Source organism: Lepidochelys kempii, chromosome 20 (assembly GCF_965140285.1).
Source record: "Lepidochelys kempii isolate rLepKem1 chromosome 20, rLepKem1.hap1, whole genome shotgun sequence".
NCBI lineage: Eukaryota > Metazoa > Chordata > Testudines > Cheloniidae > Lepidochelys > Lepidochelys kempii.
Genome location: NC_136399.1, coordinates 5,748,353 through 5,775,872, shown reverse-complemented (window position 1 = coordinate 5,775,872; position 27,520 = coordinate 5,748,353). Strand labels below are relative to the sequence as shown.

General features: G+C 52.9%; 1 protein-coding gene across 1 annotated transcript in view; it reads left to right on the top strand.

Moving 5' to 3' along the window:
* The window catches only part of COL2A1 (collagen type II alpha 1 chain), a 64,949-nt gene extending 40,508 nt beyond the window's left edge, over positions 1-24,441 (top strand). Inside the window, exons 32-54 of the mRNA XM_073318615.2 lie at positions 89-133; positions 1,013-1,111; positions 1,893-2,000; positions 2,744-2,797; positions 4,261-4,314; positions 5,831-5,884; positions 6,348-6,401; positions 6,573-6,680; positions 7,554-7,607; positions 8,376-8,429; positions 9,175-9,336; positions 9,437-9,544; positions 12,014-12,121; positions 12,561-12,614; positions 13,226-13,333; positions 15,326-15,379; positions 15,799-15,906; positions 16,539-16,592; positions 17,186-17,293; positions 17,995-18,283; positions 18,887-19,074; positions 20,285-20,527; positions 23,810-24,441. Of these exons, the coding sequence (XP_073174716.1) occupies positions 89-133; positions 1,013-1,111; positions 1,893-2,000; positions 2,744-2,797; positions 4,261-4,314; positions 5,831-5,884; positions 6,348-6,401; positions 6,573-6,680; positions 7,554-7,607; positions 8,376-8,429; positions 9,175-9,336; positions 9,437-9,544; positions 12,014-12,121; positions 12,561-12,614; positions 13,226-13,333; positions 15,326-15,379; positions 15,799-15,906; positions 16,539-16,592; positions 17,186-17,293; positions 17,995-18,283; positions 18,887-19,074; positions 20,285-20,527; positions 23,810-23,956 (2,415 nt within the window). The 3' untranslated portion in view covers positions 23,957-24,441. The remainder of the gene's footprint in view (positions 1-88; positions 134-1,012; positions 1,112-1,892; positions 2,001-2,743; positions 2,798-4,260; positions 4,315-5,830; positions 5,885-6,347; positions 6,402-6,572; positions 6,681-7,553; positions 7,608-8,375; positions 8,430-9,174; positions 9,337-9,436; positions 9,545-12,013; positions 12,122-12,560; positions 12,615-13,225; positions 13,334-15,325; positions 15,380-15,798; positions 15,907-16,538; positions 16,593-17,185; positions 17,294-17,994; positions 18,284-18,886; positions 19,075-20,284; positions 20,528-23,809) is intronic.
* Positions 24,442-27,520: the final 3,079 nt, after the last annotated feature.

Below are 27,520 nucleotides of genomic sequence, written 5' to 3'. Positions count from 1 at the left end.
TGCGTCTCTGGCTAGGGAAGGAGCTCTCTTGCCTAGGAGCCTCCCTCTCGGACTGTAACTGCCGTCTCCCCCTTCTTGCTCTCCATAGGGCGTCCCTGGCGAAGCTGGCACCCCAGGCCTCGTGGGTCCCCGAGTAAGTATTGTCCGTCCTCTGGGTCGCAGAGCAGGAAGCTCAGCAGCTGGGTTATTGTTATTTATTAGGTGTTACAGCAGCGCCTAGGGGCCCCTGTCCTGGACCAGGAGCCCATCATGCTAGGTGCTTTATTAGATATATTACAGTAGTGCCCCCTGTTGTGCTAGGTGCTGTACATTATTATTGCTACATATTCTATGTATTACGGTATCACTGCAGAGCCTTATTCATGGAACAGGACCTCATGGTGCTAGGTGCTGTACATTAGTTATTAGGTGTATTACGGTAGTGCCCAGGAGCCCTAGTCATGGAACAGGGCTGCATGGTGCTAGGTGCTGTATATTAGTTATTAGGTGTGTTACAGTAGTGCCCAGGAGCCCCTGTCCTGGACCAGGAGCCCATCGCGCTAGGCGCTGTACAAACCCAGAACAAGAAGACTGTGCTGTCGTTCTTGGCCTTGTATCTGCTGCTCATGGTCTCAGCACCCATTGCATCTCCGCTGACATCGCCCCTGAGAGCCCCTTGCACCATTAACCGCCCCCTCCAGGGCACTGGCAGCAAAACAGTCAAAAGCCACCTTTCAGTTTTGGTCTCTCCACTTTTGGGTGCCCTGTTTAACCCCCAGGTATTTCTACAGCTTCCAGGCAATCCCAGAGCATCTAATAGGCAGCCGCTAACATTTACCCAGCGCTGATACGCAGCCACCTCTGGGGTGGAGCGTGGCAGCCACCTGCCGCAGCAGGGCAGCCCTGAGCGACCCTGTTGCAATGGGGCACGATTGCCGAGATGCACAGTGTGATAAAACCGCCAGGGCCCTTTAATTGCCCCTGCCAGTCCCCAGCTGTGACCTCTCCCTAACGGTGTCTCTTTCCATGCCAGGGTGAACGTGGCTTCCCAGGTGAACGTGGCTCTCCAGGTTCACAAGGTCTGCAGGGTGCTCGAGGGCTCCCCGGAACTCCTGGTACCGATGGACCCAAGGTAGGTTCCCTTGTGTAACCCAGGCAGCTCTTTGTCTCTCTCTCGTAGCCGATTCAGTCCTTGTGCTGTGTCCTGGCTGAGAGAACCGGTCCTGTAGCTATGGCATGCGAAGCTCAGGCTTTCCGCTCTAGGGGGCCACGGTTCAATCCCCACCTGGGGTGGCATCGTACCGGTCACCAGGATGAGATCTTGCCCTGGGAAGGGAGCAGGAAAATGGACCTTAGTAAGCTGCAGGCTTTGTGGGCATCATGTTTACAAGGGCCCCAAAGGGCTGGGCCCCTAAGCATCCGGTCTGTCCGATGGGAGAACGTTCCACCAGGGCAGAGCCTCGCATGGCCTGGGACAGAGCAGCCTAGGCTGACTGCTCAGCCTCGCTTGATTGCTATCATAGTGCAGCTCCGTGCACACAAAGAGGGCGTGGCCAATCCTGCCCCGCCTGCATCACCCTGAGCATGGCTTTCCCAGTGCAACTCCTCCCCTACAGCGGCACTTAAAATGTGAGTCGTTATGTCCACCTCATCCTCTCGCTTTAGGACCTTGACTTAGGAAACCGCTGGAGCTACAGTCCAGGGGTTCTCAACTTGGGGCCATGAACGGTGGCAGTGTTGTGACTACTTTCCTTCCCGTTTTGCTGGCGGGGAGGGAGTCCCGGGGAGGTCAGGGGATAATGTGGAGAATCACTGCTCTAGCCCCCCCAAGCCCAGCGACAGGGGACAGCAGCTCCCTCAGGATCTGGAAACATGCAGCCGCTCAGTGACCTTGCTGTGTTTCTCCACTCTAGGGTGCGACTGGTCCATCCGGCCCTAATGGTGCCCAAGGTCCCCCCGGTCTGCAAGGGATGCCCGGTGAGAGGGGAGCAGCTGGTATTTCTGGACCAAAGGGAGACAGGGTAAGTAGCACCTTCCCCGGGACTTCAGGGGTCAGGCATTGCACAGGGCAGACACACGCAGGGCTGGATTCCCGGTGTGTGAGAGCTATGGAAGACGTAATGATTGCAATGTAGTGATGCTGATTTATAGACGCTGGGAGCTGGCCCCATGGACTTCAGTGGAGCTATGGGATCTAGCCATGTTCATGCGAAGAAGGGGGGATATGGGAAAGGGAACCTGCCTACCCAGCACTGAATATATTTGGCCTCAGGGATGTCAACCTTAATGCAGAGAGTTCAGACCCATAGACCAGAGGACACAAGATCAGCGGCTTCCATCAGACCTTTGGAAGCGCTAAGCAATTTCCAGCTGTTGCAGGGGCTTTGGTGAACCTCGGTCCCACCTAGCCCCGACCTGTGGCACGCAATAGCTTGGTCTTCTGTGGGCCGTGATACCTGGGTCTACTTTCGGTTGTTGGGTGTAGAGTGCCGGGTGGTATGGGTGGCCTGTGACACACGGGAGATCAGGCTAGATGATCTGTGGTCCCTGACTCTAAGCATTTCTATCATCTGCGGCAGGTGAAAGACCGTCTGCCAATCAAGCAGTCCAAGCCCCCATTAGTTCTTGATCTATCTCTGGGATCTCTTTGCTGCCCTCTCTGAGCTGATGGGGTTGGGGAGGGTCTCGTGGCCCATTGTTGCCCTGGGATGGTTCGGCCGTACTGGCGGCTGGGTGGTAACTTCCCTCTGATCTCCTCCCACAGGGTGATGTCGGCGAGAAAGGCCCAGAAGGCGCTCCCGGCAAGGACGGTGGAAGAGTAAGTAGAAGGGAAGGCCTCACTTGCTCAGATTGTCACGGGGACGGAATGATCATGCAACATCCCAGCCGTCTGCCTGTCGAGCTACGCGAGCAGCTGACCCTGGGGACATACGCTGGAGGGTAGCTTAAAGGTCAGGCAGAGAGCTGCGACGGTGCGGAGATCAGGCAGAGGGTGACAGCGGTCAGGGAACGAGCGGTCACGGTGTAGCGGTCAGAAAGCCCTGCTGGTCAGGAAGAGTAGCGGCAGCGTAGGAATTGCCAGGGAGCTGTCGCAGTCAGGTAGAGTTGTAGAAGTGTTGCAGGGAGGCAGGCAGTAGCCGGGTAGCATGCAGAGCGGGAGCAGGGTAGGAGTCCGGCTGTAGCAGTCAGGCAGAGCTGTAGCCATGGAGCTGGCAGAGAGCGGGAGCCGGGTAGGAGTCCAGCTGTAGCAGTCAGGCAGAGCTGTAGCCATGGAGCTGGCAGAGAGTGGGAGCGGGGTAGGAGTCCGGCTGTAGCAGTCAGGCAGAGCTGTAGCCATGGAGCTGGCAGAGAGCAGGAGCGGGGTAGGAGTCCGGCTGTAGCAGTCAGGCAGAGTTGTAGCCATGGAGCTGGCAGAGAGCGGGAGCGGGGTAGGAGTCCGGCTGTAGCAGTCAGGCAGAGTTGTAGCCATGGAGCTGGCAGAGAGCGGGAGCGGGGTAGGAGTCCGGCTGTAGCAGTCAGGCAGAGCTGTAGCCATGGAGCTGGCAGAGAGCTGGAGCAGGGTAGGAGTCCGGCTGTAGCAGCATAGCTGGCAGAGAGCAGTAGCTGGGTAGCAGTCACACACAGCTGTAGGAGTACAGCAGACAAGCTGTAGCCGGTTCACGGGCAGGGAGCTGTAGCTGGGTAGCAGTTGGGCTGAAGCCGGGTAGTAGTCAAGCAGAACTGTAGCCTCATTGCAAGCAGAGAGCTGGAGCGGGGTAGGAGTCAGGCTGTAGCAGTCAAGCAGAGCTGTAGCCTCATTGCAAGCAGAGAGCTGGAGCGGGGTAGGAGTCCGGCTGTAGCAGTCAAGCAGAGCGGTAGCCACGTGCTGGAGCAGGGTAGGAGTCCGGCTGTAGCAGTCAGGCAGAGCTGTAGCCACATAGCTGGCAGAGAGCTGGAGCAGGGTAGGAGTCCGGCTGTAGTCATGTAGCAGTCTAGCACAGTTGTAGCTGCATAGCAGTCAGGCGGAGCTGGAGCTACGTAGCATTCAGGCTGTAGCGGTGTTTGTCAGGCTGTAGCAGGCAGAGGGTTGTTATTACTCCCTTGCTGTTTTAAAACTGATCCCCAGGGTTTTGAGGCATGGCGCTCCATGCTGCAGAGAAGCCAGCGAACCTGGAAGGTCTGGGTTCAGTCTCTGACACTAACCCAGCCCCGGGCTCACACTGGGCTCTGCCCGGCACACACTGGCAGCAGGTGCTCTTCACAGCCATCTGCTCACCCTCCTCTCCCTCTTCCCTTTCCCAGGGTTTGACAGGTCCGATCGGCCCCCCTGGCCCTTCTGGCCCCAACGGCGAGAAGGTAAGAACCCAGGAACTCTGCATGACGCCTGGCTGGGGGCAGTGGGGCTCAGTGCAATGTGCGGAGGGCATAAAGAGCAACATTCACTGCTCAGACCCCATGGATTTCCCAGCCTCTCGGTGACAAAGGTCTGTGCTCCTCCGTGACTCCCCCCAGGTGTACATAGATCAGGCTGCCGGAGCCAGAGATACTGCAAGAGCTATGGCCCAGCTGGGAGGGTCACTGATCTGTGGGAGGGGCCTTGGCATATGGGCGGGGCTTCAGGGCACAAGCCGAGCCAGTGCCATGTACGGTTGCTAGGCGTCCGGTTTTCGACTAGAACGCCTCGTTGAAAAGGGACCCTGGTGGCTCCGGTCAGCAGCGCAGTGGGGCAGGCAGGCTCCCGTCCCTACCTGGCTCCGTGTGGCTCCCGGAAACGGCGACGTGTCCCTGTGGCCCCTAGGCAGAGGCGTGGCCAGGTGGCTCCACGCACTGCCCCCACACCAAGCACCGGCTCCGCGGCTCCCATTGGCCAGGAACTGCGGCCATTGGGAGTTGCAGGGGTGGCGCCTGCGGAGCCGCCTGGCCCCTCTGCCTAGGAGGCAGACATGCTGGCTGCTTCCGGGAGCCACCTGAGGTAAGTGCCGCCTGGAGCCTGCACCCCTCACCCCCTCCCACACTCTGAACCCCTCGGCCCCACCCTCCAGCCTGGAGCCCCCTCCTGCACCCAAAACCCCTCATCCCCCACCCAACCCCAGAGCCTGCACCCCTAGGTGGAGCCTTCACCCCCCACACTCCCCCCCATACCCCACCCCCTGGCCCTAGCCCTGAGCCCCCTCCCACACCCCAACCCCCTCATCCCCATCCCAGAGCCCCCGCACCCCCAGCTGGAGCCCTCACCCCGCAACCCCCTGTCCCAGCCCTGAGCCCCCTCTCGCACCCCAAACCCCTCATCCCTGACCCCACTCCAGAGCCCACACCCCCAGCCGGAGCCCTCACCCCTCTCACACCCCAACTTCCGCCCCAGCCCAGTAAAAGTGAGCCAGGGTTGGGGAGAGAGAGCAATGGAGGGAGGGGGGATGGAGTGAGCAGGGGGCGGGGCCTTGGAGAAGGGGCGGGGCAAGTGTGTTCGGTTTTCTGCAATCAGAAATATGGCAACCCTAGTGTCATGGGGAGAACTTTGAGCTGGGGGGTGGGGTGGGGGAGTCCTCAAGTTGGAGTGTGGGAGGGTTATGGGGGAACGAGGGAACGGAAAGGGCTGGGGGAGCGGCTTTGGGAGCATGGGTGTGTCTTGGAGCTGGAGGAGGGGCTTGAGAGGAAGCTCAGGCTGTGGGTGGAGCTTGAGATCTGGGCAGGGCTTTGGGGTCTGGAAAGAGGGTAGGGATGGGGCTGGGCTCAGGCCAAGCAGGGGGTACAGAATGCGGAAGGTAAACTGAGGCTGTGGAAGCAGGAAGTGCAGAGTCCCACATGATCTACAACCTCTGGCCAGCCATATCCCCCTGACTGCTCTCACATCTCCTTCTTTCTCCCTGTCTAGGGTGAATTGGGTCCCCCAGGCCCATCTGGTGCTGCCGGCGCCCGCGGTGCCCCGGTAAGTGTGATGCCAACAACCTTAGGTTCCCAGACCTTGGTTCACACAATGGGACTGAGCCCCTTGGCCGGGGGGCGGGGTCTGTGCCCCTCTCAATTCAGAGACCACCCCCGGGGAATTCACCGGCTTCCCCATTCTTGCCAACATTGCTCTGATTGATGGGGATAGCCGCCAGAGGCCCTGCTCATTGTGCTAGGTCAGGGGGGTCGTGACCCCCAGTGCGTGGGGCTCACAAACAGGTGTCAAGAGGTCGAGACCACCTGACTAAATAGGGGTGGGGTGCCAGCTACATGGGAGAAGCTCCTGGGGGGTGTCCCCAAATGGACAAGGTCGAGAACCAGGGTGCTAGATGCTGTACAGACATGGAAGCACAAAGATGCCTCCTGCCCCATAGAGCTTGCTGTCCAGGTTGGGGTGTTTCCTTCCTGGGCCCCCCATTTAACCCCAGTCCTTTCTGTTTCAGGGTGATCGTGGTGAGCCTGGAGCCCCTGGCCCTGCTGGATTTGCTGGACCTCCCGTGAGTAAAGCCGTGTTTGCTGACCCTTGTCGTCCAGGTTCCCTCTCTATCCCGCCCCTCGATAGCCATGTATCCGTAGTGATGACAGTGTCACATGCCCAGCACCGGGCACCTGTCTCGCAGGGAGGCCACATCTCACCCTGGGTGCTTTTTCTTCCCTTCCTGATGCAGGGCGCTGACGGCCAACCTGGCGCTAAAGGTGAACAAGGAGAATCTGGCCAGAAGGGAGACGCTGGGGCCCCGGGTCCACAGGGTTCTTCCGGTGCTCCTGGTCCACAGGTTGGTAAAGCCAAGTCCCGCTCCTCCCTCCATGACCCCACTGGGAAGGCAGCCTGGGAGAGTGGGGGCTGGCCAGAGATGAACCATCCTCAGGAAAAGGGGCCCAAGAAAGGACAGTGCTTTGCTTTGAAAATACTCCGGCCACTTGCAATGGGTCAGAACCTAGGATCTGGGTCACTGATTTACCCAGCTGAGGGATAAGAGTTTGAAATGGCTGATGCCCCAGTAATCCCTCACCCCGATTTTCCCTTTCATGGAGGAGCCTGGGTTCAGTTTGGAATAAACCCCCAGAACCGGCCCAGGAAAGCGGGGGCTGGATTCCTGCCAGAGGGTCGCCCCTCTCTCTGCAATGGTAGTGCCCTATTCCAGGGCGCACGCACACCAGGGAGCAAGGGCGGCAATTTCATTGCAGCTATGAAGCCCTCTGGGAGCTTGGAGGGCTGGAAAATACCCTCTGCTGCGTATCCCCACACACGAGGACTCCCTTCCCCATCCCTAGGGATGTTTGATCCAGGTCAGTTTCCCTCTTTGCCCTCCCTCCCCCCGTCTGATGGGGGAGACCATCATGAAATGCCCCAGCTGTGAAGGGTGCCCTCTAGGAGACATATGGCTGCAGCCAGCAGCACACCCAGCCATGGCAACCACTACCAGAGGGGACAGAGCTGGGTGCGGGAAGGAAGGCACCACGAGGACAGAGGGAGGGGGTCTCACTAGAGACCATCAAGGTCAGAGGGAGGGTCTGGCTGCTACTCATCTCCAGGCTGTAAGAGAAATACCCGCCCATTGGTACAAAGGACCAGTCCCTTTGCCAAGACCATGGGCCGATTTCCTGCAGTCCATTCGGGATCTAACCTGCTTCTTTTTCCTTCTTAGGGTCCCACTGGTGTGACTGGTCCTAAAGGAGCTCGAGGTGCGCAGGGACCCCCTGTAAGTACCATCCAGGTCCTTCAACACCTTGGAGACGGGCACCAAGTGCCAGAGCTCAGCCTGGCTCCCGCCCAAGGGCTGTGCAGCGGGTTCTAGTTGGGCCGGTATTGGCCTGCCATGCACGGGCTGAGCAAGGCGGCGGGGAAGCTGAGACAATCACAGCCCAGGCACGGGCGACGGCTGCCGAATGGGCTCCATCCTCCTTGTGCGTGTCAGTGAATTGCAGGCCAGGAGGAAGAACGCCCCCACCTTGCCACTGGGATGATTTTGAAATGGGTCCAGGGAAAGGGGTGGCTGCATTGGGGCCAGCTTGGCACCTCGCCATGCAGTACAGGCTCCTGCCTGCCAGTGGGCTAGTGGGCTTTGCTCGGTGCTCTGCGGCGCGGGGCCCAGATCCCTGCCAACCGACAAGCCAGGGGACTTTGCTGCAGCCCTTGAGTTCTAATGATGCTGGAAGGTTCAGCCCTGGGGGACAGTGAAGGCCTTGCCTGAACTGCCGCTCTGCCCAAGTGTCCGGTAGGGTTAAGCACTTAGTCTGCTTGAAGGACTCGCCCTCCCAAGCTGGCCAGTCATTTGCACCAACACACGGAGCGGGTGCTTTCCCCTCAGCCCCATACTCCATGCACTCCACTGCTCTCTGGGACCAATCCACCCTTCTGGCTCGTAAAGCTCAGACCTGTTAATGGTGGGGAACTGCACCCCTTTCTCCAGAAAGGGCCAGGACTGGGATGCTCTGTTTACCCTTCTGTTTCTCCCCTCCTTATCCAGGGAGCCACCGGATTCCCCGGCGCTGCAGGACGCGTTGGCCCTCCCGGCCCTAACGTAAGTTCAGGAACATCCAGCGTCGGTTCCACTTTGGCGGGGCCTATGTTTGGGTTTTGGATGGGAGACGGGACATAAGCCACCCTCTGTCCATGGGAGAGTTAGATGGTCCATTCCCTGGGGCAGTTTTATCCCTCGTGACCGACTGCAGGGTTTCCTGCATTCTCCTCCGAAGCAGCTGGCACTGGTCACTGCAGGAGAACAGAGACTGAGCTGGATGGACCCATTAATCTGACCCAAGCTGGCTGTCCCCGTGTTCCTGGTCTGTTACCGCACCGGCACGTTGCTCCAAAGAGAACAAAGAACGGTGCGTCGAACCAAAAGAGCTTCCCCACATTTCTAACAGATGAACCAGGGAGCTCCCGCCCTTTCATAGTTTTCAGTAACTTTGGGGGTTTTTATTCCCCCAAAACAAATTTCTGCTGTGACCTGATGAGGATCCCTGGTACTTTGTGCTCTCGACAGGTGGAGAGTCTGTCCTACACGATAGGACACCGTGAGTTTTTCTCTGATAAGGAGATGGATTGACCTCACTTTGAGATGGTTGGATGTTGCGATGAGATGGGAGGGGAAGGTGCAGGGGCTGGTGAGTCTTCATGCGGAGAAGGATTCTCTGGGACTCGGATGGCCTATGGCACCTAAGTGCTCTTCGTCGATTGATTAGAAGACAAAATTACTTATTGGCCTTTGCACCAGGGTGAAGAGCATCCCCCATTTTCACTAAATCCTTTCATTTCTCTTCTAGGGTAACCCAGGCCCCGCTGGCCCACCAGGTGCTTCTGGCAAAGATGGTCCCAAGGGCGCTCGTGGTGATGGGGGCCCACCGGGCCGTGCTGGTGACCCTGGTCTCCAAGGCGCTGCAGGTCCTCCTGGTGAGAAGGGAGAGTCCGGGGAAGATGGCCCACCTGTAAGTTTTCACGTGCACGTTGCCTTGTCTTTGACTGCACAATAGTTACTACCTAGTGCAGCCTCTGCTGGATTTTACCTCCTGCCTCTGTCTTTTCCAGGGGGCCGATGGGCCACCCGGTCCTCAAGGTTTGGCAGGCCAGCGAGGTATTGTCGGTCTTCCCGGCCAGCGTGGTGAGAGAGGTTTCCCGGGGCTGCCGGGTCCCTCCGTAAGTAGCTTTACCTTGCAAAGTCAAAGCCAGGCAGAGTCAGACTGTGCCAACCCAGCTCACAAAGCCCTCGTGCCCTATAGCTGAAGTGCACAGCTTATTTCTCTGCAGAGGTGGAATGAAGCGGATGTGCTGAGAGAGCTAAAGTGAGAGGGTCGGAGCAAATCCATGGGTCTGGGCTCTTTCCTTACTGGGAGTCTGTGAAGGTGCGTCCCGGGCATGTGCTGCCCGCTGGTGCACCCTGCACTAAAAAGGGGTCCTGCTGGAAGGGAAGAGCAGTGAGTTCAGTCCTCCAGGGGTTGCCTAGAGAGGAGAGGCCTCTCATGATCAGCTGCTGGCAAAACCAGCAAGAGTTGCTGCTCCAGCACCTAAAAGGGCAAGAAGCAGGTGGAGGCCAATCAGGACCCAGCAGGCCATAATAAAAGGGTTGGTTGTGTCTACTATGGGCCAGTTCTGGGTGAAGTCAGGACAGGGAAGCTATCCCTGCCTTAACCCAAGTAACCTGGCTCCCTCGGGGGTCTAACCTCGGTGATGTTTGCCTTGGATCTCTGTGATGGGCTATTATTTATGATAGGGACTTTAACGCCTGGGTGGGTATCGTGTGTTCAGCATTAATTTGTTTCCTGTAAACCTGCAGCGAGCCTGTTCTGCAGAGCCCTTATGACAACAGATAATGCTGTCAGGCATCTCTTCTATCTAGCCACAAAGAAAGGGAGTTGAGCATGACACCCCTAGACATGCTTATGATGCCCAAGTCAAGAACCCATGGACTAGATGGATAAAAGAGACAATTTGAGATCAGAGGGAATTTAAACCAAAAGAACCTTTTGTGGACAGTGTCGTTTAAAACAATTCAGCATTGATAAACCAGGAAATTCAGCGTTAAGGTCCCACAAACGTCCTTAACTCTGCCCTGCATCCACCACCCCATTGTGAATCACGGAGATTCAAGTCTGGGATAAGCCCCGGAGAAGACAGCCAATGAAAAACTAACTGACAAATGGGCCGTGGAAGAAATGCACCCTCGTGCAGAGGGACCACGCAATATTTCTGCACCACTTACATCCCCCTGCAGGGCTTGTGAGTGACTGGACTGGTCTCTAGACCTTGTGCTGAATTTCACCCTATATGCACTTGTCAGCTCCTCTATACTGAGCATGTCATGGAGCCTAGAAGTGCTCTCGGACTGGGTTGACAGCATGTGTATATTTTAAGACCGGAAAGCACTTCTGTTCACAGCACTTCCAAACCTCACCGGCTTTTGGGTGCATGGGGATCATCACTAATGTTATAGGCCCCTATTCTCCATTGCCCGGCACCTTGTGCTGTCACTAACACGTGCAACACACTGCTAACTCAGAACAGTTACACTTTGTTTCACTAGGAGGGTGGTGAAGCACTGGAATGGGTTACCTAGGGAGGTGGTGGAATCTCCATCCTTAGAGGTTTTTAAGGCCCGGCTTGACAAAGCCCTGGCTGGGATGATTTAGTTGGTGCTGGTCCTGCTTTGAGCAGGGGATTGGACTAGATGACCTCCTGAGGTCTCTTCCAACCATAATATTCTATGATTTGCACCCAGCTTGCCTGGACGTTGTTGATGACACAAAGTGCCGATCAATGGAGAATCTGCCCCGTATTCTTCACTGAGATTTCACATAGCCCCTGTACATTACTTTTGTCCATAGGTTCCAATCAGGGAGGCACTGCCTCTTGAGAAGTCACTGGAGGGAGTTAGCATGTTCCAGGCAATGCTCAGCACCCCTCAGGGTCTGACCTATATTAAATTCAGTTGCCCACCCATCATCTCTCACTATCAGAGCCAGTGCGGAAGCTGGTTGCTTCCCACTGAAAATGTGGAGTTTTCAAGGAAAAAACTAGAACTGAACATTTTCAGCTGACAAGGTTTTCGGGCATTCGAGGACAATTCACAATTTTCCGCCCAACAGCGGATGATTTTCGGGAACGAACCTGTGGCTTTGCAAACCTCGATTGTGTGTCAAAAAGCCCGTTTTGGTGGACAGTTTTCAAACAGCCCCTATTCAGCGTACCCCTCGGCACAGCGGCTCCTCAAGGCCTATCGAATGCAGCACCTCTGGCGTCCATGTCGTGAGATACGCAGTGGCCAACACAAGTGAGAGACTCCATTGGAAGGACAATGCCGGCCATTAGCTTACGTGGCCTATTTCATAAGTGGCCAGCCTGAGGTAAAACCATTCTGCTCCACCAGGAGAGCCTCGCTGCAACTTTCAGGCAGGAAGGATGCTCAGGCCTGATCCAAAGTCAGTGGAAAGTCTCCTGTTGAGTTGGGTCAGAAGGTCGTGGGGTCAGGTTTGGGCTTTAGGATGGAAGGTATCTTGTGACCCTGACGGGGGGGCTAATTGTCAGGAAAGTGACGGTGCAGAAGCAGCCCGTGTGCTGCACGGGGATCAGCTCACTTGGATTGTTTCTGTTCTTGACCCTCTGCTTTAGGGTGAGCCTGGCAAACAAGGAGCCCCTGGAGGTGCCGGCGACCGTGGGCCACCTGGTCCTGTGGGCCCCCCAGGTCTGACTGGTCCCTCTGGTGAACCTGGGCGCGAGGTAAGCAACAAAACCGGCTAGGCGTGTGAACGGTCTGGAAACGAAGGGAGACGCGTTTCCACAGCCAGATTCTAAGAGCCGCAAGGCTGGGTGTGAATCAGCCATCAGTTGCACTTCTCAGCCTTCGGCCTCATCCCGTTCCCATGGTGACGGCTGGATAGTATGGGGATCCCCCTTCCCTGGGTGTAACCCAGATCCCCCTTCCCCAGGGGAGGGCCAGGAACATGGCCTCACTCGTTCTGGCTGCCCTGGGACGGCCCAGTTCCTAGTTCTCCCGTTCTAGAACTCACAGGAGCCTTGCACGGGAAGTTCTATTTCACCAGCTGCCTGTGCGGCCAGCTCCGTTGCCCAGGTCTGCACACATCCTACCCACTTCTCCGGGCAGAACTCCCTGGGTGGCCTCCAAGGAATCACCTTCTTCTCCTCTTCTCGTTCGCAGGGCACCCCCGGGTCTGATGGCCCCCCTGGCAGAGATGGCGCAGCTGGAGTGAAGGTGAGCTTGGCAAAAGGAGTTTCTATCCCAGGGTGCCTTTGAGCACCCTGCACCCATCTCTGCTCTCCAGCAGCAGGGTCCCAGGGCTTGGGGGTCTCATGGGGTGCCATACCAACAGCTCCCATGAAGCTCCTGCGCTCGGTGAAACAGCGGAGATTGGTTCATTCCCGTCTCGTGTGACCGCAGGCATTGGGCTCATGATGCCCTGTAGGGTCAGGCCTGCACTGGATGCCATGTTCTGGGCAGCAGCGGCTGCCAGGAGCTGGGCCAGGTGAAGCCTCTGCCTAGCACACCGGCTTGCTCCTGTGTTTGCATAGAAGTGAATTTGTGCTTTGCCGGTGGCTGAATGAGCCCCCATCAGGCTGCTTCGCGCAGAGCTGGACAGCGGTGGGGGGCTTCTTGCCCCACAAAGGCGGTTGCTGGCCTATCCAAACCTTCCCATGGTCCTTGGCCACACATCTGCCCCAGAAGAACAAAGGTCAGAGGTGACCTGTGGAACCAGGGAGGTGAGGGAACGGTGACGTCGCTAGGTGACATCATGGCCTCCTGGGGCACAGCGAGGAGAGCACGTTGCCATTAACATTAACAGCTGTGTCTTTGTCTCCTGGCAGGGTGATCGTGGTGAGACTGGTGCTGTCGGTTCTCCAGGTGCTCCTGGCCCTCCTGGCTCCCCAGGTCCGGTTGGTCCAACTGGCAAACAGGGAGACAGAGGAGAATCTGTAAGTGTCCCTTAGTGCCCAGCAGCTCATCAAGGGGTCAATGGTCTCACAAGAGGAATGTAAGAGTACCAGACAGAGTACCGAAAAGGCTCTGGGTATTTGAGAATACCGCCCAGAGTACTGTAAGAGCTCTGAGTATTCATGAGTACTGTTTAGAGTGCAGTCAGGGCTATGAGTACTCAAGAGTACCATCCAGAGTTCAGTAAGGGATTTGAGTATTCAAGAGTACCATCGAGAGTACAATAAATGCCCTGAGCACTCAAGACTACCACCTAGAGTACAGTGCGGGCTCTGAGTACTTGTGAGTACCATCCAGAGTACAGTAAGGGATTTGAGTACTTGAGAGTACCATACAGAGTACAGAAGGGATCTGAGTATTCATGAGTGCCATTGAGAGTACAGTAAAAGCCCTGAGTATCGAGAGTACCATCCAAAGTACAGAAGGGGTCTGAGTATTCAAGAGTACCATCTAGAGTATAGAAAGGGATCTGAGTATTCAGGAGTACCATAGAGAGGAAATACTTTAAGTGTATTTGAGAGGACCGTTTAGAGGCAGTGTGATCATTCAGCGTCAGTGCCCTGATTTAAGAGTATTTCAAGGTATCATTCAGAGTCAACTGACTATTGATTTTGCTTGTACAAGAGCAGTGGGGATTTTCTCCAGAGCAGAGACCAGTAGATTGAAATCGACGTGCATCACTGAGTCCGTGGAACCCAGGGCTTTGCTGTTAGGATGAAGCATGGAGAACAGATGAGCTGATGTTACCTCCCACGGGGGTTGGTTTCAGCCCCAGAGACTTGGCCATCCTATATGGCTTCCTCTATTCCACTTGCTGTCTGACTATTGCAGCAAATGGCTTGGCTGGCTGGGCTGGCTGGGCTGTTGGGGGGTGGAACAACCTGCCTCAGGAGAAGCATCTGCCCAGAAAACGGGTTTCCAATTCCCAATTGCAAGCAGTCACATCCGAAGGCAGGTTCCAGAGTGATGCTGGTGCAATCAGGGAACAGAATCAGTACCAGGCAGTCGGTGCATCCAGTGGCAAGTTTGGAGGCCTCCTTGAGAGCTGCTGTCAAACCAGCTGCAGAAGCAAGAATTGTTTGCCAAATTTCAGATACCAAATAAATGAGAGAAAATCACCATCACCCCATGCAGAAAAGGATCGATATCAGCCAGCTGGTCAGAGGGTTGCAGCCCTGGCTGAGCTGATCAAAGCCACTTGCCCAACTCCCATTATTTTCCATGGGAATTAATGGGGTGCGCAGATGTCCTGGAAAGCTTTGAAGTTCTCACCCAAAAGGGCTAATGTGATCCTTGGATGCGTAACCTGGGGAATCTCAAGTAGGAATAGGAAAGTTATATCACCTCTGGTTTTGGCACTGGTGTGATCGATGCTGGAATCCTGTGTCCTGTTCTGGTGTCCACAGTTCAGGAAGGATGTTGATAAATTGGGGAGGGTGCAGAGAAGAGCCACGAGAATGATTAAAGGATTAAAAAAACCTGCCTTATAGTGACAGCAACAAGGAACTCAATCTGCTTAGCTTAACAAAGAGAAGGTTAAGGGGTGACTTGATCACAGGCTAGAAGTACCTTCCTGGGGAACACATATTTAACACTGGGCTCTTCAGTCAGGCAGAGAAAGGTCTAACACGATCCAGCGGCTGAAAGCTGAAGCTAGACAAATCCAAACTGGAAATACGATGCACCTTTTTAACAGTGAGGGTAATTAACCATGGGAACAAGTTACCAAGGCTCATGATGGATTCTCCGTTGCTGGCAATTTGAAATCCAGATTGGGCATTTTTCTACAAGGCCTGCTCTGGGAATTATTTGGGAATAAGTCAGACTAATAAATCAGACTAAATGACCACAGTTGACCCTTCCAGTCTTGGAAACTAGGAGTCAACAACAACCCTTCAAATGTTACAAAGGGTATGGATGACTCGTTCATAGGGTCATTATGATGTCTATAACCCACCTCTGTCTTTTTCCAGGGTGCTCAAGGCCCCATGGGTCCCTCCGGACCCGCAGGCGCACGTGGCATGCCGGTAAGTCATCCTCATGAGGAATACGCTGCCTGGTCCCCCGAGCGGCAGAGCACCCACTGTTTCCACTGATGTCTGTTGCAGCTGCTCAGCGCCTCTGGAAATCTGGCTGATATATGTCTGTGAGAGGGAATTTTCCCTTTTGTTCTGTATACTTTTCTCCTGCTGCGTGATTCTGGAGAGTCAGATGCAAGGGGTTTCCAGCTGGAACTCCTGTGGGATGCTCAGACCGGCACTGCATCCAGCTGCAGGGGATGCATTCTGGGCTGCGCCATGCCCTGCAGTGTGTGGCATGTCCGTGCCTTGTGCCCAGCACCCTGCACTATGGCATGTGTCATGCCTGGCCCTCTGGGATGGACCACGCCCTGGCCTTTGACCTTTCCTGCCCCAGGCTGAAAGCTCTTCTCTTTCACCCCTCTCAGGGTCCTCAAGGTCCTCGTGGTGACAAGGGCGAAGCTGGAGAGGCTGGTGAGAGAGGTCTGAAGGGTCACCGAGGATTCACTGGTCTGCAGGGTCTTCCTGGACCTCCCGTAAGTTTCAGCATCAGAGCCTCATCTTTGGCCTGAGCTCACGGCGCAGGACTCGGGACAGAACATGCCGTGCCAGGGCTGATGCAGGGGCACTGGGCTGTGTCCCTGCCTTGGCCCCATGAGCATAATCCTGCTCCTACCATGGCCCCAGCCATCTGTGTGTCTTGGAAGGTTCGGCAGCCTGTCTCACTGAAGGCCTGTCAAGAGCTGAGACATCCCACCACCTCCAACGCCAGAGCCCTTCCACCCCAACTGCTCCCTTTGGAGTCAAACAAATCAGCCCCCCCCCCCCATTTCCTCCATTCTCTGAGGGAAGTGGGTTGGGAGAGGGGAGCGCAGGGGGCTCTGGGCCACCCCACCATGTTGGTCTTGCTGTAGCATAAAGCTCCTAGCCTTGGGCCAGGCGAGAAGCTGACAGCCTCTCTTGGCGTGGCTAAAGGGGGCCCTCCACTGGGCCAGGCCTCACCCGGCTTTGGGCTGCTCATGCCTCAGAGACACCAAACCTAGCCCTTGGGTAAGGGCTGCTCTTGCCCACCCAGAATCCCCTGCCTGGCCAAGGTTCTGCACCCCCCAGAGGGAAGCTGTCCAGATGCTGAAATATGACTATGTGGTTCTGTTTCCACCCCCTTCAGGGTACATCTGGAGATCAAGGTGCTACTGGTCCATCTGGTCCTTCTGGTCCCAGGGTAAGTCCAGTTCCCGGAGCGTGGGAGGGTAGCGGGGGACCAAGGAACAGCACAGTGCAGGTTCAAGTGAAATGGCCTAGTCAGTTGCTTAGCCAAGCTGAGCAAAGTGCAGAAAATAATCAACAGCATTATGGGCAAAAAGGACATTGGGTTTTAGTCTTCTTTCCAGCTTCAAGGAGGAGAAATTCAAGGGAGATTTTAGTAACCTGGATAAAGAACTCTGTACTTCCAATATAAGGTCATGAGCTGTGTACACACACACCTGTGCCCTCTGCTGGATGGAATGAGAAGTGCTGCTCTGTGTGTCACTGCCCCTACAGTGCTAACAGCGGGTGGAGATTCTCCTTATCATTTGCACTAAGGTCAGTCTCCATTAGCCATTAGCAGCAAAGGAAGATGTAGTCGGGTTCTCAGTGGCCATGGCACGTAACAGAGGGATGGATGGGGAAGTCCAAGGTGCCCCATTCATTGCATTATGAATTAGCCTGGCTGCCTCATTAGTGCACAGAGCCCTTTGAGCTTGCAGGTGTCTTTTTACATCATGATTCTTTCACGGCCTGGCTCTCAATTCCCCCCTTGTGAATCTTTTCTAGGGTCCCCCAGGCCCTGTTGGTCCCTCTGGCAAAGATGGTTCAAATGGCATGCCCGGTCCGATTGGTCCTCCAGGTCCTCGTGGTCGTAGTGGCGAAACCGGACCTGCTGTAAGTACTGTGCCCCTAGCAGAGCTGCCGGCCTTTCAACCTGGGCCTTAAGGACTCGAACTCTACCGGCGAATGGGGCAGCTCATAGCCCCATACCCGACCAAAGGCTTGGCCTTTCCTGTGAAGTGCAGCTGCAGGACACTTACATGCTTTGAAGTCATTTGTACTGTGTCTCCATCACCCTAAACCACCCTGAGTGGTTCCATCACCCTGACCTGCGCCATCATCTTCATCTCCCGCAAGTAGCTCCATCTCCCCAATCCACCCTGAGCAGCTCCATCATCCTGATCTGCCCCAAGTGACTCTGTCACCCCCAGTTCTATCACCCCAATTCCCACCGAGCGGCTGTATTTCCGACTGCTTCCCTCATCCTAACTGGCTCTGTCACTCCAGTCTGCACCCAGCAACACTGTTCCCCCACCATCTCTCTCCCTCAGGGGCTCCATTACCTTGACCCGCCCCTGGTGGGTCCACCCCCACAGTGACTCCCTCACCCCAGTGTAACCTCAGCAGCTGGCTGTCATTGCCAGTTCAATCTCCTAGCGGAGAAGTAGCCAGAAGACTGGTAAATCCATTCATCAGCTCGACGGGGCCTTGTCTTCCCCTTTGCTGAGCCCAATGGGGGGACATGGGGACAGCAACAGGATGGAGATTGGCTCTGAGTTCTAAACAAGGATTGTCTCTTTCCCCTCCCATTGCAGGGTCCCCCTGGAAACCCTGGACCCCCTGGACCTCCTGGCCCCCCAGGCCCCGGCATTGACATGTCGGCCTTCGCCGGTTTGGGCCAGGTTGAGAAAGGCCCTGACCCTATGCGCTACATGCGAGCTGACCAGGCCTCTAGCGACCTGCGCCAGCATGATGTTGAGGTCGACGCCACTCTGAAATCCCTCAACAACCAGATCGAAAGCATCCGCAGCCCCGAGGGCTCCAAGAAGAACCCAGCCCGGACCTGCCGTGACCTTAAACTCTGCCACCCTGAGTGGAAGAGCGGTGAGTGCCAGGCACAGAGCCGGGTGCTGAGCGTGGTGATTTGCAGCACCAGGGCTGCAGAGACCACAGAGCCAGGAGGGAACCAAGGCGTTTCAGCTTCTGAATCCCTCCCTGCCCGCCTCCTCTGAAATACTGACCCTTCAGGCATTGTATGGGCGGGGGGCTGTGCAAACCTCCCCACCTGCCGCTCTGCCAATGCGCCTCACTGCTGATCTGCTAATCCAGCCCTCGGCTTCCCACGCACACAGCCCTGCCGATGCCCCTCAGTCCCAACCCACACGCCCCCTTGCTTTTCCATTGGAGGTCTCCCCCATAAGTCTCTCTCACAATGCACATCGCAATGCACCTGCATTGCCCACCTGCTATTCCAGCCCTGCGCTCTCCACACGCACACAATGCTGATGCACCTCACTCCTTACCTATTCCAGCCCTGGGCTCCCCTCCAACGCACATCTCTGTGGATGCACCTCATTCCTGACCTGCACTATCCTCTGCCATTGCAGCCCTCCACCTCTCTCCTGAGTTTCAAAACCAAACCAAAAAAACCCCATGAGTCCTAGTTTTACCAAGACACCAACCTCCCATGTGTTTCTGCCATTGCAGGTGACTACTGGATCGACCCTAACCAGGGCTGTACCTTGGATGCCATTAAGGTTTTCTGTAACATGGAGACTGGCGAGACATGCGTCTATCCCAACCCCGCCAGCATTCCCAAGAAGAACTGGTGGACCAGCAAGACCAAGGAGAAGAAGCATATCTGGTTTGGAGAGACCATCAATGGTGGATTCCATGTAAGTGCCCGTGGTTAATGTTTCAAACTAGCCGGAGTTGGCCTCACTTGGGGGAGGAGTTGAGTTTAGGGGTGGGATGAGAGATCTATGGTCTATTCGAAGGGAGAGCCCTTTTCTTTACCTCTATATCCAGCTTCACATTTTTCCAAAGTGAGCATTGATTTTAGGGGGCTCCACTTGAAACCCCTCCAAAGGGGCCTGATTCTCAAGAAAGGCTGAGCAACCGCCCTCTGAAAATCAGTCTTCTTTAAGATGTTTCAAGTTGGGCACCCCACAAAATCCCCCCAGAATTACTAGTCATGGTTGAAAATACGGGCTCAAGACTAGAGCTGGCTGACATGTCACATGAACCGGAATGGAAATGTTCATCAAAATTTCAAATCTCTCCCGCCCCCCCCCTCACCACAAAAACCTGGAAAAAATTGGATAATATGTTCCTGAAAAGTCAGTACGTCTCTCAAACACTGATGTAAACAGACATACTGACCCTGGGAAAGAAGGGGGAGTGTCGAAGTGGAGTGAAATCTGCAAAGGAAATAAGAATTCTTAGAATCTCTTCTCAATCTCTAGCATGCCAGTTAGTAGCAAAACATGAAGGGCCAGATTAATAAAGGTATTTCAGAAGGAGCTAGGCACCTAAATCTCTTTGACAATCTGGTGTTCTGTATCCAAAAGAGGTAACAGGGCATCTCAGCTATTGGGAAATACGATTGTTTTTGTGGGGAATTTTTTTATAGAAACTTTCTACTCGAGTGTTGCTTTTCCCTGGCTTCTTCTGAGAACTATCAAGCCTCATATATTATAGTGAACTGTGCCCTACTCAAGTACACTTTCCCAGCTCATTGGTAACAAGAGCACCTTGACTTTTCCACACTTAGGTTTTACTCTTGTTTAGCACAAAGGCCTTTAGATCTGGGGTGCCTTTGAAATTTAGAATATGTTAACAGTGGGATGAGGATGACGATTCTGCAGTTCTTGCCAACTTTCTGAATTTCCTCTTGATTTTTTTTAACCATGTGGGGTTTTCACAGGAGCCCAGAGAAGTTAGATACCCAAGTACACTTGGAAGGCAATGGGAAATGAGGTTGTCTTAGACACGTCTTAGAAGACAGGTCTAAGATTGTCTTCCACAATTGCCTCTACCTTCCTAGCTGACGTTCTAGGCCCATTGCTACCCAGACTCACTAACCATCTGGATCTCTCCTTCCAGTTTAGCTATGGAGATGACAACCTGGCCCCTAACACTGCCAACATCCAGATGACCTTCCTGCGCCTCCTGTCCACCGAAGGCTCCCAGAACATCACCTATCACTGCAAGAACAGCATTGCCTACATGGACGAGGCTTCCGGCAACCTGAAGAAAGCCATCCTGATACAGGGATCCAATGACGTCGAGATCAGAGCTGAGGGCAACAGCAGATTCACATACAGTGCCTTGGCGGATGGCTGCTCGGTAAGCTGATGGAAGTTACCGTTGCTTAGGGTTTATATAGCAGGGCATCTGTAAAGTTCTCTATAGACATCAGCTAATTCAGGGGTGGCCAACGTGAGCCTGAGAAGGAGCCAGAATTTACCAATATGCATTGCCAAAGAGCCACAGTAACATGTGAAGTATGGGCTGGATGAATGCACTATAAGGTGGGTAGAAAGCTGGCTAGATTGTCGGGCTCAACGGGTAGTGATCAATGGCTCCATGTCTAGTTGGCAGCCGGTATCAAGTGGAGTGCCCCAAGGGTCGGTCCTGGGGCCGGTTTTGTTCAATATCTTCATAAATGATCTGGAGGATGGTGTGGATTGCACTCTCAGCAAATTTGCGGATGATACTAAACTGGGAGGAGTGGTAGATACGCTGGAGGGGAGGGATAGGATACAGAAGGACCTAGACAAATTGGAGGATTGGGCCAAAAGAAATCTGATGAGGTTCAATAAGGATAAGTGCAGCGTCCTGCACTTAGGACGGAAGAACCCAATGCACAGCTACAGACTAGGGACCGAATAGCTAGGCAGCAGTTCTGCGGAAAAGGACCTAGGGGTGACAGTGGACGAGAAGCTGGATATGAGTCAGCAGTGTGCCCTTGTTGCCAAGAAGGCCAATGGCATTTTGGGATGTATAAGTAGGGGCATAGCGAGCAGATCGAGGGACGTGATCGTTCCCCTCTATTCGACATTAATGAGGCCTCATCTGGAGTACTGTGTCCAGTTTTGGGCCCCACACTACAAGAAGGATGTGGATAAATTGGAGAGAGTCCAGCGAAGGGCAACAAAAATGATTAGGGGTCTGGAACACATGAGTTATGAGGAGAGGCTGAGGGAGCTGAGATTGTTTAGCCTGCAGAAGAGAAGAATGAGGGGGGATTTGATAGCTGCTTTCAACTACCTGAAAGGGGGTTCCAAAGAGGATGGCTCTAGACTGTTCTCAATGGTAGCAGATGACAGAACGAGGAGTAATGGTCTCAAGTTGCAGTGGGGGAGGTTTAGGTTGGATATTAGGAAAAACTTTTTCACTAAGAGGGTGGTGAAACACTGGAATGCGTTACCTAGGGAGGTGGTAGAATCTCCTTCCTTAGAGGTTTTTAAGGTCAGGCTTGACAAAGCCCTGGCTGGGATGATTTAACTGGGAATTGGTCCTGCTTCGGGCAGGGGGTTGGACTAGATGACCTTCTGGGGTCCCTTCCAACCCTGATATTCTATGATTCTATGATTCTATGTCAGCAGCCCCCCATCAGCTCCCCAACCCCGCTCCCAGCACCTCCTGCCCACTGGCAGCCCTGCCGATCAGCGCCTCCCCATCCCTCCCCACACCTCCTGATCAGCTGTTTCATGGCGTGCAGGAGGCTTGGAAGGGCGGGGAGGAGTGAGGGCACGGCAGGCTCAGAGGAGGGGGTGGGAAGGGGTGTAGTGGGGGCAGGGCCAGAGGTTGAGCAGTGAGCAACCCCCCCGGCACATTAGAAAGTTGGAACCTGTAGCTCCAGCCCCGGAGCCTAGACAAGGAGCCGCAGATTAACTTGTGAAGAGCCGCATGTGGCTGCGGAGCCCCAGGTTGGCCCCCCCTGAGCTAATTAATCCTCACAATGAGCTAGGGCTGGTCGGTCAGTTGGTGCCATTATCCCCATTTCATGGGGAAACTGAGGCACGTGGGAGTTTTTTTTTTTTTAGGGTGGGGGGGGTCAAAATTTTCAAAAGCAGTGATTGTGTGCGCCTCAGTTTCAGGGAGATGGCCTTCCTCATGGCACCTATTGCCCCTCTTGGAGATTGGGGCCCCACTGTGCTAAGCATTGCACAGACAAGTAGTAAGGGTAATAGGCCTGGTCTACACTTAAAACGCATACCGGCATTGGTCGGGGTGTGAAAAAACACTCCCTAATGCCATAGCTACGCCCACAGAGAGGGCTTCGGGCAGCACAGCTAAGATTGTGCAGGGAGGTGGTGTCCCTACGCCGGCAGAACTCTTCCTCCTCTCAGCGTAAACTGGTCTACAGCAGGAGGCTCCGCCAGTATCACCTCTTGAGTGTCGATTGCCATGGTCAGAGGAGGAGTCATTCGCTTCCACAGTGAATTAAGACCAAACAAATTAATTCTGAAGCCAAGCGTCCACATGGATATTTAATGCAGTTTAACTAACCCACTTGAAACGTTTATTCGTGAGTGGCAAGCCCTGCGCATCTCGCACTAGCCCAGTGCCATGCTGAGGTCTGGTCTACACTTCAAATGTAGGTCGACATAGCTCTCGCACACGGAGTGTGAAAAATCCACACTCCTGCGTGCCGTAGGTATGCTGACCTAGCCCTGGGGTAGATGCAGCTGGCTAATCAGAATAATGCTTCCACTGACCTACCTACTGGCACCTGCGGAGGTGCTGTTCCCGTAGTGAGTATAAAACCTCTTTTTAATGGTGACAGGAATTAACCACGGAAACAACTTACCAAGGGTGGTGGTGGATTCTCCATCACTGACAATTGTTAAATCAACATTGGCTGTTTTACTAGAAGATCAGCTCTAGGAATGATGTTGGGGGAAGTTCTGTGGCCTGTGTTGTTATACAGGAGGTCTAATCAGATCATCACAATCATAGGTGCCGACTCCATGGATGCTGCAGGGCTGGAGCACCCACAGGGAAAAATTAGCGGGTGCTCCGCACCCACCGGCAGCCAAGCTCCCCCGCCCCTGCTGCGCCTCCTCCCCGCATCCTGAGCGTGCCGCATCCCCGCTCTTCCCCCTCCCTCCCAGCGCTTCCCGCCCACCGTCTAACAGCTGTTTGGCGGCGCTTAGGACTTTCCGGGAGGGAGGGGGAGGAGCGGGGACGTGGCACACTCAGGGGAGGAGGTGGTGTAGAAGTGGGGCAGGGGTGGGGACTTGGGGGAAGGGGGTGGAATAGGGGCAGGGAGGGGGCTGGGAAAAGGCAGGGTGGGGCGGGGACTTTGGGGAAGGGGGTAGAATTGGGGCAGAGCGAGGACGGTGCAGGGGTGGGACTTTGGGAAGCGGGGGGGTCGAGCACCTGCGGGGCAGAGGGGAAGTCAGTGCCTATGATCACAATGGTCCCTTCTGGCCATGGAATCTGTGAATCTACATGATGGGGTTATGCTGGCGTAGAGATAGTCCCCATAGCATAGACATCCCCTGGGAACATGGCTGTGAAATTCTAACCAGGCCAGACTGGGAATCTGTTCTTCAGAGAGGCCAGTTTTGATGGTGTTTGCAGCATCTAGTAATCCCTGGTCTCGTTCTCTCTCCCCAGAAACACACTGGCAAATGGGGCAAGACAGTCATTGAATACCGATCACAGAAGACCTCGCGCCTGCCCATTATCGATATTGCCCCTATGGACATTGGTGGGGCCGATCAGGAGTTTGGCGTTGACGTTGGGCCAGTCTGCTTTTTGTAAAAAGGAAAAAAAAAAAAACAACATTTTTTAAAAAAATCCAGTCCAATTCCATTAAAAAGAACCAAAACAAACCAACCCCCCCCACCCCAAGGACCTGAGTACTTTCCAATCACTTGTATGACTTCTGCACTGAATGGGTGAGTCAATCCCCCAATTGCCATACATCCACACGCTTACATTTTGGACTATTGTCTATTTCTAAAGCCATCACTGGGCAGACCGTGGAATAAAATCACAGTGTTATTTATTTATTGTCTTCCTGTAAGACCTCTTGTTGGGTCAGATGGAGGTGGGAATCTAACTGGCAGGTGTGAAGGCCCCTCCTTACAAAATGGATGTCCCAAGCACAGGTATAACCGACCCTTCTCCCCCCAGTGTGTATCATCAGCAGGAGTACTGTGTATAATACAATGGTGCTATTATTGTAAAACAAGTCTGTATTTTTTAACATCAACTGATATAAAAAAAACCTTTGTTGGAAAGTACAGGTTGATCTGAGGTTTTATTTTTTGTCTCTCTCCGTAGGAAGTTCCAGCATTCTAACGCTTTCCCTTCATCCCTTTCTCGGTTTGTTAACTTTTTTTTTTTTTTCCAAACCAAGATAAAGGAAGGTTCAGGGTCCAGTCTCAAACTTCCCTGGTTTTAAGCTACCTCATACAAAAAAAAAATAAAAATAAAAAAAAATTAAAAAGGAAAAAAAAAATCTTGAAACTGATCACAGGAGCAGACAACACAGAAGCTGTGAGATTTCTGTACGGGAAATCACTAATTCTACAAGGTAACGGTGCTGATCAAGGGACTTCTGGGCACATGCTCCCTCTCGTCTGTGGCAGATTTAGTGGGAATATTTAAAGAAAGGCGGGGGAACCCAGTAATGGCCCAGGGAGGCCAAGAGCAGCTCTCAAGGTTGATCTGACATGTTGTGTTACATCTTCCCTACGTCTTACACATTTGGTATTGCCGTGGCTGTCAAGTGAAGGGGATATACATGAAAACACTTGCCGTAATAAGGACTTGGGTGCTAGCTAGTTAAAGTTTCTTCTAACAATTATTTCCAAAACTAAGCATGTGGATTGACCCCCAAAACTGCTTGCTAATTCTAACCTACCCCCTCTTGCCTTGCTTTCAAATGACCCTTTGGTGACATGAAGACTGGAACAAACAAACCAAGGAATATGTACTACTTTATATATGTAAAATAGACTTTTTAAAAAAAATATATTTTACAATACCAATTTGAAGCGTGGTAGAGAGTTCACACACACTGCTTGTGAAACAACTCTGTTCCCCTGTCTTTCTCAGCCCATCTCCCCACTCCACTCCCTTCCCTTATTTGTCCACACTAAAGATAGAATGCTTTTCCTATTAAAAAAAAAATAAAATAAAGACACCATTGTTGAATTTGTTTTTATTTGTATTAATTGCTGCCCGATGATGTAATCTTTGTTAAATAATGTTTTATCTTATCTGGGATCTTTCATGACAAACCAAAACACCACAAATAAAAAATTTTAATTAAAAATATTTAACTAAAATGGCTCCTGGACTCCAGTGATTACATGAGACTCAGTTTTCATTTTTTTTTAAAACTGCATAGAACTCACAGTTGTAGAGAAGACCTTGAAATGAAACCAAAAGTCTCAAACATCAGAAGGCAAATAAAAAACCTCCAAATTTATTTACTGGTAATTATTTTTAAGTCCCCTGATTTTCTGAGCCCAGACTCATGATTCTCGAACATTTGGGGTTAGTGCTACTGCACGGCTGTCAATAGAGCTATTCCTGGGTCAAGTTAAATACATGACTACAGCCTTACAGGATCACAGCCTTAATTTGTTGTCACAAGAAATTAATTAAAAACGGCCAGCTTGATTTAAAAAAAATACATATTTTAAAGAGACACTTTAAAATGCCAAATGCTTCTAATGTGGACTCATCACTCAGTGACAGGCTCAGGCGGGAAACCACTACACAGCAAAGCTCTGCAAGCAGCGTTTGTAAGTGTCGTACAGTGTGTTTGAAGGCAGCAGGTGACATGCACAATGAACAGCCAGAGAAAAAACAAGCGCAACAGCTCCCAGTGAAACCAGTAAGCGTAATAAGATGTCCTTACGTGGGTTGTTAGCAACGACCGAAGCCATGAGCGCTGGCTCTGAGCCACAGGCCTCTGAGTTAAAGAATTCTAGCAGTGTCATAAACCTCTATACATGGGTTAGCCCCTAGAGGGGGACAGAGCCATACTTGATTAGCATGGGTTATATAAGGGCTGCTGCTATCCTCATATGTCGGCACCATATGCAAGCCTGCAGGTAGATTCTAGCTAACCCTATACCAACCAATCTCAGGCGATGTATCCTATGTAGCTCTTATTCAGCAAGTTTCAGCAGTAGATCTCACAGTGCTTTTCAAAGGCTGTCAGCATCTTTCTGCAGCCATAAAAATGAGGATAAAGAGGCATAAAGGGTACATGACTTGCCCAAGGTCACCAAGCAGGCATAGGAACAACCCAGAAAAGAACCCAGGTCTATGAAGTAGGCCCCATGTTGATTTAAAGGCTGAACCCTGTGTTTGGAAACCGGAAGGCAAATAAAAAGAACCCAAAGTTCCTTGTTTTTAAAAAGATCTCATAGTTTAAGCTAGTCTTATTAATTTGAAGCCCAACTGGGGCTTGAAGAAAAAACATGAACTATGCCTGAGTTCCTCATGCTAAAAACCACAAGAGTTCACAACACTAAGTGAGAGAAGAATTTGGCCCAGGCAGTAGGCATTTATCAGCCTAAATTAGCCCATGTGGGGACAAGTTGATGGTGCTAAAATCATCCCTAACTTTAGAATTAAATGATACTCTCACATTTGAATCTTCATCTGTTATGCTGAATTCACAATTAGGGCTTTTTAAATTCAATTTCCTTCTTCTTTTTATCTTAAGACAAACTGAATAAAAAAGAGCAACGGAGTTTATTTCAAGGTGTAGGTTCTAGCCCTGGCTGTAACCACTGGCTCAGCTGAAAGAAAGAAATGCCTCCCAAAAATTCAGGACCGCAAATTCTTGGAAGAACTAGCACTCCTCAATACCACAAGGGTCAAGTAGGTACACAACTGAGAATGGGTGAAAATTATGTCTCTATCACGGTCCTGAGGAAAGGGGACAGTGTGATTGTAGCTGGAAGGGTTTCCACAGCTGGAAGGTGTACCATGGGTTTGGGATAGAGAGAGTTAGGCAGCTGGGAAGAGGGAACTGTCATTAGATCACAACCTAATCATATGTTATGATTTTTAGTAGGGCTGTCAAGCGATTAAAATAAAGGGTATTCTATTTGTTTTACAACGTAATTAATTTTTTAAATTATTTTTGGATGTTTACTACATTTTCAAATGTTAATTTCAATTACAACACAGAATACAGAGTGTACAGTGCTCTTTATTTTTGATTACAAATATTTGCACTGTTAAACAAAAAAATTGTATTTTTCAGTTCACCTCATACAAGTACTGTAGTGCAATCTCTTCCTTATGAAAGTCGAACTTACACATGTAGAATTATGTACAAAAAAACCCTGCATT